Source organism: Anabas testudineus, chromosome 22 (genome assembly GCF_900324465.2).
Source record: "Anabas testudineus chromosome 22, fAnaTes1.2, whole genome shotgun sequence".
NCBI lineage: Eukaryota > Metazoa > Chordata > Actinopteri > Anabantiformes > Anabantidae > Anabas > Anabas testudineus.
The window spans coordinates 9198862-9213984 of NC_046630.1; the positions used below are offsets into that span (position 1 = coordinate 9198862).

At 40.3% G+C, this 15123-nt stretch overlaps 1 protein-coding gene across 6 annotated transcripts in view; it reads left to right on the forward strand.

Moving 5' to 3' along the window:
* Window positions 1–15123, forward strand: part of qkia (QKI, KH domain containing, RNA binding a) — a 70776-nt gene that overhangs the window by 16433 nt on the left and 39220 nt on the right. For all 6 annotated transcript variants that reach the window (XM_026338939.1, XM_026338937.1, XM_026338941.1 and 3 more), the window contains exon 2: window positions 7143–7285. In XM_026338939.1, the coding sequence (XP_026194724.1) occupies window positions 7143–7285 (143 nt within the window). The remainder of the gene's footprint in view (window positions 1–7142; window positions 7286–15123) is intronic.

The window sequence follows — 15123 nt, forward strand, 5'->3', positions numbered from 1 at the left end:
AATCTGTGGCTGTAATAAACATTGTCAGTTTAATGTATTCTGCAATATAAGGTAGACGAGCAATATTCATCCTATTGCTTTTAGAAACTGCAACTTTGCAGCAATAGTTACCACTGCTGTCAATCATCCTGGTAAAATAATTAAACCACGCAGGGTTGAGATAGTGAGTAGGGCTAATGCATAATAAAGAACAGCTGTGCATTTTATTGTAATCTGCTGTGTGTCTTGTAACCAAACTAAATATGAAGTAGTGGCTAGTAAGGCAAGCTGGAGGAGAGGTGCAGTCCTATTTCCTCCTTGTTTCCTGCTGTATTTGTTTAGCAGATTTTCCTCTAAGGCAGTTTTCCCTCCTCCTTTTGTGTGGAGTGTTATTTCTGTGGGTTCACTCTCTCAGGGGAGTGTTGCCTACAAACACACAAAAGCTCATTAGCTTGTGTGTGTGTGTGTGGGTGTTATTTTTTATGTTTAGTTTGGTGTTTGTTTTTATATGTATTATATGTACTTAAGTTTGTGTCAGGGCACACACATTTCTGCACATTGTCAGCTAAATGTTGTGCGAGTTGTTATTTTTGTGTGTGTTTTTCAGGCAGCTTTAGCTCATTATTGATGATCAGAGACTGGAACGTGGAGGTAGTTGGCTGAGATGTGTGTAGTCGCATAGCCAGCATGTATATATTTTCTGCAGTTTCTGCACCACAGTGTTTGCACCAGACAGCGATTGTATTACTGTAGGTTTGTGTAAGCATTTTTTCATTGTAAAATGCCTTAGCCGTCCATCCCCAATTTGAATGAAAGCCTAGTTCCTCCATTTCTTGGCTTGGTTTACCCATAAAATGGGTGAGCAAATGTGTATGTGAGTGTTTTTTCTGTATTTTATTACGTTTTTTTTTTTTATACCTGGCTTAGAGAGAAGTTCAGAATCCAGAAACCTTGTTATGCTCGTCATTTATTTAGTGGCCTATCTTCTTAAAGACCTGACGCTAGAGCTTTTTCCCAGTCTGCTTTAGGAGAAATCCTGACACACAACATAAATCTCCTCCTCTGGCTCCTAGCACACTGCACCGTCATTTCTGTCTAGAGCCATTTAGACCCCACAGTCTGTGGGGGCCAGCGCGTATATCCATATCATGTCGGGGTCCAGGAATTGTGTGTATTGAAAAAAAGCTCAGATGCATTTTTCAGTTTGAATTTGAACTTGCCACTTTCCATACAGTTTAGAAACATTAACAGCTGGAAGCACATATTTAAAATTTAAGCAATAGGCTAACACTTTTTCACGTCTGTCTCACAGTACTTACCTGACATATTGACATTACGAAGTGCTGTTGGTTTCTATAATCATCAGCATCATCTGGAAACAATTCAGATGTGAATGGATATTATGGTGTGCTTTGTGCTGTCTACAACTGAGTATAGTTGTATATGCATTGCCTTTTCTGTCTCTGAATCTGTGGAAACAGGTTGATTAGATGCCATGGGGAGGAAAACTTGTGCCCCAGTGTGTTAAAGTCTGCTACAAGTAAAAGACACATTTGGGTAAAGCTGTTGCAAATGAGGTTGTATATTTCATGTAGCCATTTCAGGAGACATAACATTGCCTTAATTAGGTTGAAGAATGTTGATTCACAGTTGTTCTTTGTAGTTTGATCTCCTCCTGCTCATCCGGCATTGCTATTATTTACTGTGACACTGTAATCTTCCATGCCCCATAATTTCTTCGTACATATGGTCTAAAGCAAAACAACTGCATACCGAACAGAACACTCTGTACCGAACAGTTGGAGATTAATATCTGTATTGTCACAGTCCTGTTATATTAAATTTGTAATCTGATGAATTGTAAGTAATGTCGAGTGAAGCACTGACTCTCCCACAGAATTGTGACGTTTAGATTAATTTACATTTAGGTAGATATAGACATAGGGTATTTCTTTAACATGGCATTTTTCCTTGGAAGAGCTAAAATACATATGCTGTTTTTAACTATGCTCATAAGGCAGCATTCTCATTAACGGCACAGGAATAGTTTTTGTGTGAACATCAAAGGATTGTGCACTGTAGGCCTACAGTTAAATCATAGATTAGGAAGTAAAAATAAGATAGAAGCATGCGGAAAGTTATTTTTTTTCTTTTTCATTTACAAAGAGGGAGAGAGAGAGACCGCTGTGAGTTGACGATAAGACCAGAAATGCATACGTTTTCATGGCTCAGTCACCCCTACCAATGCACACGATACTTCTGGTCTCTGCTTTAAAAGAAACCTCCGTCTTTCATATGCTTGGCCTGCCAAACCCCTAAACTGTTTAAGTGGAGTGTCGTCTTGGATAAAGTCGTCTGTGCCATGAATAAAGGGCAGGAATGCATTAAACGCCCAAATCCTTTCGCTTGCAACGGGAACCCAGGCTTTGTGATTGCTAAAGTGCACAGCTTTAAAGTGAAAAGGCTTGTTCCTCGCCTGAGTCTTGTTTCACCCAGGACTGGCACGTTTAGGGGTGTCTGTGACTTTTTTTATTTTATTTTTATGGCCATTGCATTTTATTGTCTATATTTACCTGATCGTACAAGCTGTGTTATCATGTGTTTAAACCAATAAAGAGTGTGTATGCATGTTCAAGCAATAAAAAAAAAAAAAAAGTGATTTTCAACACTACAGGTTTTTGATCTCAAATCATCTAAACAGTTAGGACTCATTGAGTCTCTACAGAGTTAAACATTTGATCATTTTTGCTTTAAGATTAATTGGTGTTAGACTCAATCTGTTTCAGGTGCCAGATATTATCAGGCTAATACCAGGCATCACAAGGCATCTAAAGCTGCTTTCCTCAGGCAAAGCTGATCATACTGATTATACACCCATTACATTTCTTTTGCTCTGTCTCTCTCTTGCAGAGACACACACACACACACACACACACACACACACACACACACACACACACACACGTAAGAACAGATGTACTGTGGTCAGAGGACGTTTTGCTGTGAGCTACAGGGTGAGGACAAAGCAGTTATGGAGCAGGGCTATTTTTGGGCTCTTAATGGACTTGTTCTCATTCTGTAGTGGGGCAGGCCTTAGCTGAATGATCTTCACCAGTCTTAAACCTGATTACAGTATCTCCTTCTGGACTACTCTATCTTTTTTTAATTTACTCTGCTCTCTCCATGAATCTTTACATACTTTGATCTCTCCTTCTCTCCCCTCAACTCACCCTAGTTTGTCCTCATGCCGTGTTTACATTCATTAGATCAGGTTGGATGAGAGGTGCTGAAAAAATATTCCTACCTCATCTAGCTATTTTTTCCTCTTAAACCTTTTGTCTCGTCATCTCAGCCTTTCCAGAGTTATGGTGCCTGATTCTGCCAGTGCTTTTTTATGTGATCATGGTTTTGGCATCAGCCTGGATAAACGAATGAAGTATTTCCCTATCCCATGGTGCTGAGCACATGTTGGCTGACTCAGTCAAATATCAGTCATTCAGTTGAGTAGCTATACTTAATGATGGGTCTGGATGGTGTAGTCATAATATTAAATCTAATGTCATTACATTTTTTCATTGTTATGGCCAAAGCATGATTTTAATTGCTTTATTTCTTTTTGTTTTTATTTTGTTTACATGACACAATATCAGATTCAAACACAAACATGGATATCTTAAACTTTGTGCTGTCCCTGAATGCCAAGTTTCACCTCAGCTGGGCTCCCTCTGTTCTCCTGCCTGCGGTCTGCTCTGCGTGGACGAGCTGAGCTCCGCCCTCAGTCACAGAGCACAGACAGAGGGGAGAGGCTGCAGGAGAAACACCATAACTGTAGTTACAGACCCGCTAATCTCACTCACTGCTCTCTTCAAGTGCTAATATAATGCATCCCGGTGAGTCATTTGCACTGATGCAGCCATATAATCTTCAGTCACATATACTGTGTGTGTGAAATGCTCCCAGTATAGGGTGCAGATTATTATTATTCTTATTATTAATCAGCTGGCATGACTATAAGTTGGTGTATTTTTATCTATACTGGCAAGATTATAGTGATTTGGACAAATGATGGTTCAGAAGTAATTCGGCCACAGCGCCCATATTTTTTAATGCAGAATTAAGAAAAAAAGGCAGAATTGGGAGAAACAAAGGGAGAGAAAAGGAAAAAAAATGAAATTATATAAATTACACTGAGACAGCAAAGAGCAGTGTGAGTCAAGAAGAACACAGCTGCACTGTGCTAACTCAGCATTGTGGTTATCATTCTTCCTCTTTCTTCTGTCTTTTTCTCATCAAACCTTCTTTCACTCTGCCCTCTCACTACCCATTCAGGTCGATTTCTGACAGAGGTCTCAATAAATAATAATAAAAAAAAACTAAACAGAGATATTATTATCTCTCTCACTCTCTGTGCGTGTGCATACATGCAGCCACCCCCCACAGGTAAATGGACAGCTCTGACAGGAAAGTGCTGTGCGAGTGCTTTGCTGAATAAGGTTGTGGATGACACACTGGCAGTGAGCTGATACTCGGCTAAAGGGAAGTAACACAGGATGTGTTACTGCCCCTCATAACAGTTAAACACAGATTTTTGGCATTACAATAAATGGCAAAGTTCAAGAAAAGTTCCTATTTGATAGCCTGCTGTTGTCTTACTGCAGTTCATTGTCTTCTTTTTCGTATTTTGTCTGTTCTTTCCAAGACAGTTACTCTAAGTCTTCCTCTCCTCTGTCTTTTGTACCAAATCAGCCTTTTCTGCTGGGGTGGACAGCTAGACAAATGATTTTGTCGGTTGTGCAAGGCAGGGGGTAATTTTTAGGTGAGCACAGTGCTTCAAAAAAAGACTTGCTGCACTGAAATTAGAGGTTGTCAAATGCCACGCGTCTCCACTGATGGCCCAGCACAGCCCCCTTATGTTAATGTGGCATTTCAGCAAGAGAAAATAGAATTAGAGGGAGGAGGGGTGCTGCTTGTGGTTGTTTTGTTGCATTGTTACATGTGAACACTTTTTATATTTTATATTGTTACCAGAAGGGTGGATGTTCTTGGATCCATTAGACTAGCATACAGTATGTTTTTGCCTTAGCTAAGTGCAGAGCTGTTTTTGTAACTTAAAGAATGTTGGCTCCTCTTCACTCGTCATTGATGACTTGTGCACACATACTTAACCCACCAGTGGTGTGTTAAACAGCTTTTCTATGTTTATTAATGTTGACATGAAGAGACAAACAGAGCAAAGTAGGCACGAGGATTTATTGTAAGAAGGAATCCCATTCTTACAGTTTTTTTTTCAGCAAAATCAGGCTGCGTATCGGCAGTTACAGAGATGAAGCTTGTGACCTTCTGGTCATTTATTTTATGGTTCTTTTGGATACATAACACACATTCATTTGCAATCAAGTTTGTTTTCCAGTGTTCCCAGTATTCCCTCTGCTTGGCTGTCCTGATCTCCTCCCTGTATAATGTATCACTGCCAAGTCCTGTGTTCCTACACAAAGCCTGAATGTGGCCTGAAGCGGCTGGTGTTTGTTAGGACTGATGTAATCTGTCCTCTGGGTGAGATACCAAGAGGATGAATTCATCTTTAGGGAGGACTGGGAATATCAGTGGACCTTGGAGTGGTGATGTCATGTGGTTTGGGAAGGAGCTGCTCCCGGCCGAATCTCCTTGGTTTTTGTATCATTCTGATGTGTCCTGCAGGTGTTGTCCATACAGCTGCAGGCCAGATGTTCATGTGTATGGTTGTCGGTGTCCATGGGCCCATCAATCACACAGTTGTCAGTCTGTCATCAGTGGTATCCAGAGAAAACACTTTTTCAGCTCAACAGGAAATCCCTGCAAACCAATTCCATGGCTAAATCTATGATTTTGTATCTTAATGTTATTTGTCGTTTGTAAAAGTATCAATATTTTTACTTGAACAAAGACAAATACTATATTTAATATATATGTAATTAGGCAAGTTCAGTCCTCCTTGCTAATTTGTTTCAGTGTGAGTATGAGGCCTGGAGGTCAGGAACGCTTTACTAAGGGCATCTATAGCTGAGTGTCAAGTTCCCCAACCAGAGTTTAATATAGAGCTCCCAACTGCCCTAAAGTCTCATGAGAGACAGAAATAGTACCTAACACCCACCCCCACTTCACCTCACACATTCTTTCCTCAAGACCTCACCAGGTCCACCATTTTGTTTTAGCTGGTTTACACTAAATTTTTCAAAACATGTATTTGTAGATATTTCTTTTTTTAATGTAACGTCTGTGTCCCCTTTACTGCTGATCACCTGTTGGGTTCAGCGATGGGAAGAGTAGTAAATGCAAATGTGGAAAGTTCGAAACCATGACCAGTGTGTGTGTCCTCTTTTAATGGGTGTGACAACTGCAACTGCCGATCCTCATCTAACTGTGACATGCTCACATGTACAGTATACAGATGCATAGGATGGGCAGGATGAATGGATGCGATTTTTCAACCTGCACAGCACTCCTCTGATGTGTGAATTTGTATGAACTCAAAGTGGGGTGTGTGTGAATTACAGAGAAGTGCGAGTGTGTGAATTGGTGGGGAAGTCTCTATTGGCGGGGTGTGTGTGTGTGTGTGTGTGTGAATGAAAGAGAGGTCCATTAGTTTAATCTGACACAGGGATCAGATCTGAAGGCATATACCTTCGGAATCGTTGTGTCCCGTTGTGCCACCTGCCCAGCCGCTTACATAGGCTGTTCTATTAGGAAGCAGCCACTGGGGAGTATCGGGCAGAAAGGAGCGACGGTGGCCTTAACCCAAAAATAATGCAAGCTTAACTTTTGTGACTGTCATAAAAAATAACTTGCACACATCTACAGTTTCTTAGTCGTAACAGTTCTTGCTTCTGAAGAATTGCCATTTCCTCCAGGTATTAGGAAGCATCCCTGCTCAGCTGTCATATTTTTACACTCAGAGGCTTTTTTTGTGAAGTAGTCTCCAAGTTACACAATTGTTTGTCTTTAAAAGTCAAACAATACTCAAGGCTATTGGCAAATTTCAACAAAGAGTTATATGCTACATTAAGCCTTTGCCCAGAAGTCAAAATCAATATGACAGTGATATATCAAATACAAAATAAAAACATGTGCAGTTGTTCTCTTGTTATTCAGTTGCTTACAAGAGGGTTCATATTTTTGTGTTTCAGAGATCAACAGAGTGCGTAAAGACATGTACAGCGACACAGTGAATGGCCTTGTGGACAGACACCCGCTGGAGCTGCCTGAACCTATCGGACCAATCGTCCATCTGCAGGAAAAACTGTTTGTGCCTGTCAAAGAGTACCCTGATGTAAGTAGCTGCTTCATACACTGCATATACTGTAAGCTATGTTTGCCTCATATAGTTACATGGGAATGTAATGTATTACTTAGCTGCTTCTCATTCTTTCTGTTCTGCATTCTTGGATGTTTACATGCTTATTACGTTAGGGGTAGGAGGGCATCATGAAAAGTAAATATTAAAGTAAAAAAGCTGGAATTTGGATTTAACACTGATTCAACATTGGTTGGTGCAGTAGCAAGGATGGCTTTTCTCAAATGGAAAGAAATGCACGTTTACATGCATACACAAAGCAGGGAAAGAATAGCACATGGTGTAGCTATCACGCTGATAGTAGAATTGAGGAAGATGGTGACAGCACTGAAGGGGCAAGTCAGTAAATGCCTTGTCTACAGAATGACAGATGTGTTCATTTTTGCGTCTACTATGTGTAGAGCTCTACAAAGTGTTGACCACAGTCTGCCACCTTTATGGCAATCTTTTGCACACACATGAATGGTTGTCACGTCTTGAAGAGCAACGTTTCTCTTCGTAATCCCAGCAGGTTGCAGTGAGGAAATAAATAGAGGGAGGTGCCGCAGGATAAGGACACCACAGAGCAGGACAAGGCCTAGCCAGGCGTGGATTGCATTTTCCCCTTGACATAATTGATAAAGGTTGCCAAGGATAGGCTGGGATCAGTTTAGCTTCAGCTGACCTATAGACCAGCCCCAGCCTTAGAGCATAACCGCATCAGTCTTTCATGTTTCATCTCTAGTGATGGGACTTCAGCTCAGTGTATTCTCCCTTGAAAAACTGCTTTTGCTAATTGCTTTATTTTTTGTGTAATTATTTTTATATCATTGATATCTTCATAAAAAAAACATTATTGGTTTGCTATACAAGGCCAAAGTTAAGTTCAGTTTAACCTAGTCTAGTGAACCTTAGTAATGTTATAGATACACAGAAGAATTTTTTCTTATGTTCTGTAGATTACGATTATGTTATCAGAGAACATCAAGAATAGTAGGCATAAATATCTACTTCGAAAGGAAGACAAATGTCTGTACGGTAGGGCAGATCACCATTATGTGGATAAAGAATCAGTTAGTCGCCGTGCAGTTGTCTGGTCAGAATTTTTTGGTCAACAAAAAAGTGTGATTTGATTTTGGAGCCATATATTTTATTTTAAAACGTGTGTTGTGGTGGTATTCACTGAAATCATCATCCTCTGAGATTTAAACATATAAAGCCAGAGGCTTTTTATTCATGCTTTTTCTTAGCAATGAAGTCTGTGGTACACTGATCAGTTTGTAAAGCCCTTTGAGGCAAATTTATGATTGGTGATATTGGGTAAATATATAAAGAAAAAATTACTTGACTGTATTATATGTGCATGTGTTTATGTGCATATCAGTGGTTGGGTTTTGAGCTAAGCCTGTAAATTGTCATGTATGATTTATAGAAGAATGAAGGGAGGACTGTGGAAAAGAAATTGTGTGGAGCAGTGGCTGCCACCTGTGGCTGTAAAGACACTAATGGAATAACTCTCTTTCACACACACAGACACAGGCTATTAAAAGCGTGGCATCCTCAGATGACCCCTGATCTCTTCGCTCAGTGTGCTGCGCTGCTCTGCACAGAGCTGGGCTGTAACTCAGTATTGTGTTTACGAGCTGCCAGGGAAGCTACTAAATTAATTAGGCTTCCCCCTGGTGGCTGAGATGACTCACTGATGACCTTAGTAGACACAAATTTATACACACACTAGCATGTACACAAGGGCATACAACCAAATACACATAGCATGGTGATACAAAAATAGGAAAAGAGGAAAATGCCAGATACATTTGTTATATATAGATTTGATGATTGGAACCAAGGGAAATCAACAGCAGGACTAAATGGAATTATTTCTTTGTCTTATAAAATTCACCTGTTTGCAGAAGACTTTGTTGTTAGAAACGGTTCAGCTAGTTAGTGGTTAGGTGTTGAATTCTGCTAGTGTAATGTGTAATAACTTCTAATACATAATAAGGCAATACTTGTGGTCTGTTTCTTTGTTTTCACTGCTTGCTCTTACTATGCATTATGACATTAAGCTAGTAGGGTGGGCAGACAGGGAATAAAATTTTATAGAAATTTTATGAGAACATCAGACAGTGGTCGATAGTGTGACTGTGTTCAAATGTCCTCCAACTACAGCTGAGCTTGATCTACTCTGAGATTTGTTGTTGTTGTACATAGTAAGCTACAGTAACTCTAGATCCATTTTTATTGTTTTCAAGGAGGCTACAGAGTGGAATAGTTTAGTAGTGTGCTAAGAGTTGAAATGATGAGTTGAGGATCAGTGTTTAAGGGGTGAGAGGGGGAAAAAAACATGAAGGAATGGGAGAAAATGTCACTTCCTATCCCCATCTGCCCACTGTTAAAAGGAAACTGTAATGATAATTATTAGACTGGGGAATATTTTCCCCCTCTCACATTTCCATTTGATTTCCCAGATTCCCCTCATTCAAAAGTGGTCTGTGTCTGTCTCTCTGGCTGATGCAATTTTAGGCTCTACCAAGAAAGCAGGGAATGATGGTCCGAGTCTCTGTTTAGTTTTCTTGGCATCAACTCACCTGCCATAGAAGATTTGTCATTGTTCATGCATTTTTTTCCATTTTTTCCTTCTTTCAATATTTATCTAGTCTTTTTCAGGAGATATGCCATCTGCTCGCCTTCCTCTCCTTTTTCACTTTCTTTTAAAAACAAGACTCCCACTTACATCTACCCACCATTCATAGGCCGAGGTCACAGTTGCTCGATGGGGATTTCTCTGTCTCAGCTATGAGTTCCTTGCTCTGGTTTCATCACTGGATAATTAGATTGTGCCTGGATGCAGTCCCCATGTCATTTTTACCTAAAATAACATGCATTGTCAGAAAGCTTCTACTGTAATTCCCTTAACTGTGTCCCTCTTCTGGCCTGTGAGTACTTGCCCGGGTTCCCCACATCTACCTGTAAATGTGTTTGCATGTAGACCTGTGTCTCTGTCACTCTGTCTGCCTGTGTCTCTCCACCCCTTCACCCTTCTTCAAAGTCAGCCATTTCCTAATGTCAGTGGTGCAGAGCACTGTGAAGCGTCACCGTGGTGACTGCATCTTGACTGACAGCTGAGTCGCAGGCTATCTGATAGCATTTAATTGAAGGTTGAAGTTATCTGTTTCTCCGCTTTTCTCCCGAGCACACGCTCACACACACATTGATAGGCAGCTGACTGACAGCTCAGCATGTCATTTCCGTTGACCTTCAGACATCTGATAGGATGTGTGACATGTCTTTTAAGTGTGTCTCTGTCTTCATTTTAATCCCTATGTATTTATATTTGCCAACTTGGAAATGCCCAGGTGGATAGTGGGCAGGTCACTGGGTAGTGAGAAATACCCTAGAAGTGAAAACACACACATATTGATGCCACCTTTGCAGTGCTGACCTTATGAAATAGGTCCCTCTGTAAGACGGAAGCTGTTAAGAGTTCAGAGTCAGTCCTGTTTCTCACCACCTTGAAGACGGCAGAAGAGAGAGTTTCTGTGGTATTAGTGTGTGTTGTTTAGGGGTGTTAGGGTGGTTGTTTACCTCTGTAATGGGAATCCTTTTTAAAACCTAAGCACCCTTTATTTATCACTCTCTTCTCTTCCACTTCATCTACGTTTTCTAAACTAAAGATTCTCTGAGAATTACTTCTGATCCCCCTACAAGTTTAGATTTCTTTTGCTTATTAGTACAGGTTTTAAAAGGAAATTAATCCAATTCAAACATGGAAATGACTTGTTGGTATAAAAGCCAAAAGGTGGTTGATCAGTATTGGTTCTCTGCTCTCCGTTGTTCTAGACAGGAGTTTAGTTTCTTTTGTTGTTCTTCATTAATGTAGTATAGTGCAGTTGAAATTCTGAATGAAGCCAGGGTATGTTGTGGTCTCCAGTGAAAACAATTTGGATTACATTTAATTTGCCTTTTGTGTGAACCTTTTGGTATAAAGATATTTTTGAATGGTGCTCTGAAATTATTAATAAAAAATTCAGACAAGATTAGATCAGCCAAGAAAATTTTCTTTATTGCTCCATGATCCTTCACTTTCACTGTAAGGCATTAAGATTTTATTAATATCTGGGAAAAAAACAGGGTGCTCGGGTGGTTTAAGCAGACAGAATGTCCTGGACGTTTCTGCACTGCAGTAAAATTCCCTGGCCAAACCAGCCAGTTTCCTGCACAAGGAAAGTCATTAAGCGTGTTCCCATGAGGGTGTCATCACTTATCATGCCAGCTCCTGATATCCTTCTGACCCCCCTTAAGTCATTACCAATCCTGGAAATGTACCACCCCACATCTCACCTCACCTCACTGATAGAGCAGCAGGCTGGAGGATTTTGATGTTTCTAGCTAGCCAAGCATGCATGATGATAATTTAATGAACTGATGGTATTGTAGTTTGCTTTTTGAGGAGGGTAATTACAGTAATAATTTAAGCAGAAAGGACTCTATTTGTTATAGTCATTTAACATGACAAAGGGCAACAGTACAAGGTTAGATATGTATTTATAACCGTAGTAGTCCCAGTGATTTGCAACATTTTACCAAATGGCATGTGTACTATGCAGCTGAGTGTTCATCATCTTCACCTTGGTCTGCCTGCCTCTGAAGTCATTGAGCTGAGAGGCAGACAAAGGTGAAAAAAGAGAATATAGAAGGAAAGCAAGTTGACCACACAGGGATTGAAGGCTGCACCAGGGACAGTAGTGTCAGTTAATACACTAAATGTGTGCATGGACTACATGCACTGATACAGGATGGATTTTTGAGACCAATACATTACCACTGTTTTGTAACTTAAAAATACGGGCACAGTTATACAGTCCAGTAAGATTACAGGCCGTTTTACCTTTTGACTCTTTAACTAGTTAATTAAAAAGATAAAGCCAGTTTGTAGGTTATTGTACAGTATAATAAACACAACTTTGAAAACGGCTCCAGAGAACTAATGCCCCAGAATAATTGAGCTATGGTGTACAGAACTCAGTTAGTTGCAAACATATGTAAACATGATAGTGTGGTCAACAATACAAAAACTTCTATTGTTTAGACTGCTCTGCTTGTGTTGAAGCTTAGTGTTAGCATGGTAGCTAAAGGTAAACAAGGCAGCTGCCAGAAAACAACTTTCTGCTGCAGTGTCCATCTACACATTCCTTCACAGTGAGCACTGAATGCTACGCTGATAATGATGAGTGAAATGGCTAATGGCTGATGAGCTTGATGCAATTGTGACGTCAATACACAGAGTTAATGCAATGCTCTATTGAAAGGACAGGAGTATTGGCCACGTGTAGCCTACATACTGTTACCCACCCTCTTTGTGATAGGCTTGACGATATAGTATTAAAGTATAAGTAGCCTTATTCCACAGCTATGTCAAATGGCCGTCTTATATTGATTTATAATGATTAACATTAAACACCAAGTGAGAGACTGTTATTTAACTTATACCTCCTACTAATAGCATCCTAGTCCTACACATTATTTTTTCTCTTCCCACTACTGGCTTATCTAAAGGTTCACAAACTTTGCTCTCTCCTTCACTCACACCTTCCAAACTTCTAGCAGACATCAATCTTTATGCTTTCCATCTCTCCGTTTTCACTACTATTTCCACCCTGCCTGCAACCCCAAAATAAACCCAAACAGAATTATCAAAGGAGTCATGGATTAGGCACTAAATGCTGGATGTGCTGAATGGAGAGCTTTGAAGTCTATAGGCATTTGAGGCAAAAATGTCACCATTGCAATCTAAGCCTAATTTTCACTCCATCTCCCAAACCGCACCTCTTCTGTCCCTCCCCCTAGATCAGGCATGCACAACCACTGTAGGTTATCCACCTGTGTGCTCCTTAACTTGTTTTTCCTTCCATCCTATAACATTGTCGAAGTGTGTGGGTGTGTTTGCATGGCTCTCATTGTGAGGACCAGCATAAATTTGTTACCTTTGGAGTGAGGACATTTAAGCTAGTCCTTACAATTAGGAGAGTGTCAAATGACTAAATGTAAATGTTTAAAGAGCAATTTTAGGTTTGAGACTAGGTGTTGGGGTTAGATTAGGTAAAGTTTATGCTGAGGCAGTTAGTTATGATGGTTAGGGTTGGGGTATACAGAGTAGATCAACATACACAACAGTAGGGAGATAGGGAATGCATTATGTCAATGAGTGTCCTCACAATGACTGCCATACAAAAATGTGTGTGTGTGTCTTCTGGGGAGGACCAGACCCCAAAGCAAATGTAAGTTAGATGGATTAATTGAATGATGAAACACTTTTTCTCAAAGATGAATGAGATAAATGAAAGCTAGGCAGGTGGCTGGTGGCTAGGGAGGTTTTGTGTAGTTGGAGGGAAACATTGATTTGTGCTGTGAGAGACCTATGCACTATGGAAGGATGACAGATGATGACAGACAGAAGAGGAAAGGCAAGACCCTGTGTACTGAGACAAAGAGAAAAAGGAAGCCTGTTTAGTTTCCTGAAGCTATGAATGGAAGTCTGGATGTTCCTTCTGTACTGTAGGTTTAAGAAAAAATTAGCCAGAAGATAACCTAGGAGTGAGGAAAAGGGGATTTTTGCTGTGATAAATGGTTAGTCATATCTGTTTCACAATAATACATGCAAACATGAAGGGGGCGCAGGCAAGAGACGGCTCTGCCTGGTCTTCCACACATACCACCTTGCTTTGATACGATGCACTGAATGAACTATTCCTCATTTCCATAAGTACAGCGAGGCCAGCTAATAAGTGATTGGTATTCTCCTCTCGGCCTAGCCCCGCTCTTCGATAAGCCCTGCTCGCACCCAGCCAGAGCCCTCAGCATGATCTCATTTCCTCTCTCTCCACCACGCCAAACAAACACCGTCAAAGGCATGATTGTTCTGCTTCTTTGAGCATTGTTGGTGGAACTGCTGTTGTTTCTCAGTTGTTCACAAAAAAAAAACAAACCACAATGAAGCATGCGCACACAAACCCGTGTGACAATCAGCTCTGAGTGCCGAGGGTGTCTGCAAGAGTTCACTCCATGTATTGTGGTTTCACACACACTTGGGCTCATAAACACACGGACGTAGATATGCTCACAACATAACCCGCCTGTGGAATAGCGATAACTGGGGCTAAACAAAGGCCCTTTAATGTCAGTGTAAGCCCTTGTCCTGAAGGGGCTTTGTGTGTATGTGAAAGCGTGTGTACGTCTGTCTGTCTTTCTGTGTTTGCACATGAACTATGTTTGTACATACTGTATTCATTTCTCTTTGTGTGTTTGTTTGAAAAACTTTGAGAAAACTGAGATAAAATGAAGCTGAACAAAACAGAAAAGTGAGGAATAGAAGTTTGTCCACCAAAGCTCCCAGTGCCTCAAATCTATTAATGCTGTATATTAGCAGAGAAAATGGGAGAGTACAGCAAGGATATAGGAAGGAGTTTTGCTGTTGATTAGTTTGACCCTACAATAAATTTCTATTTGTAGTTATTTTGCTACTGGCCATATTTATTTTACTTTGATTTTGCATCCATTATTACTTGTTTAAAAACCTGTTGAATTTGATAGAATTTCCCTGTTGCTGATGACGTGACTGCTGCATGGGTTCCTGGAGGGTACAAAGCTTTAAAAAAACAAGCCAAAAGCAATGCTGGTTCCATGACATGATTTTTCTTTCTTTTTTTTTTTTTTTTTTTTTTTTAAAGACTCAGTCTGTGGAGCCAGTTGATGCAACAGCAGGAATATAGAGCAGGAAACAAGCTTTTTTTTTAGTAGGTGCAGAGGAGGGTAGAGAGTTTAGCAAGAGGAAG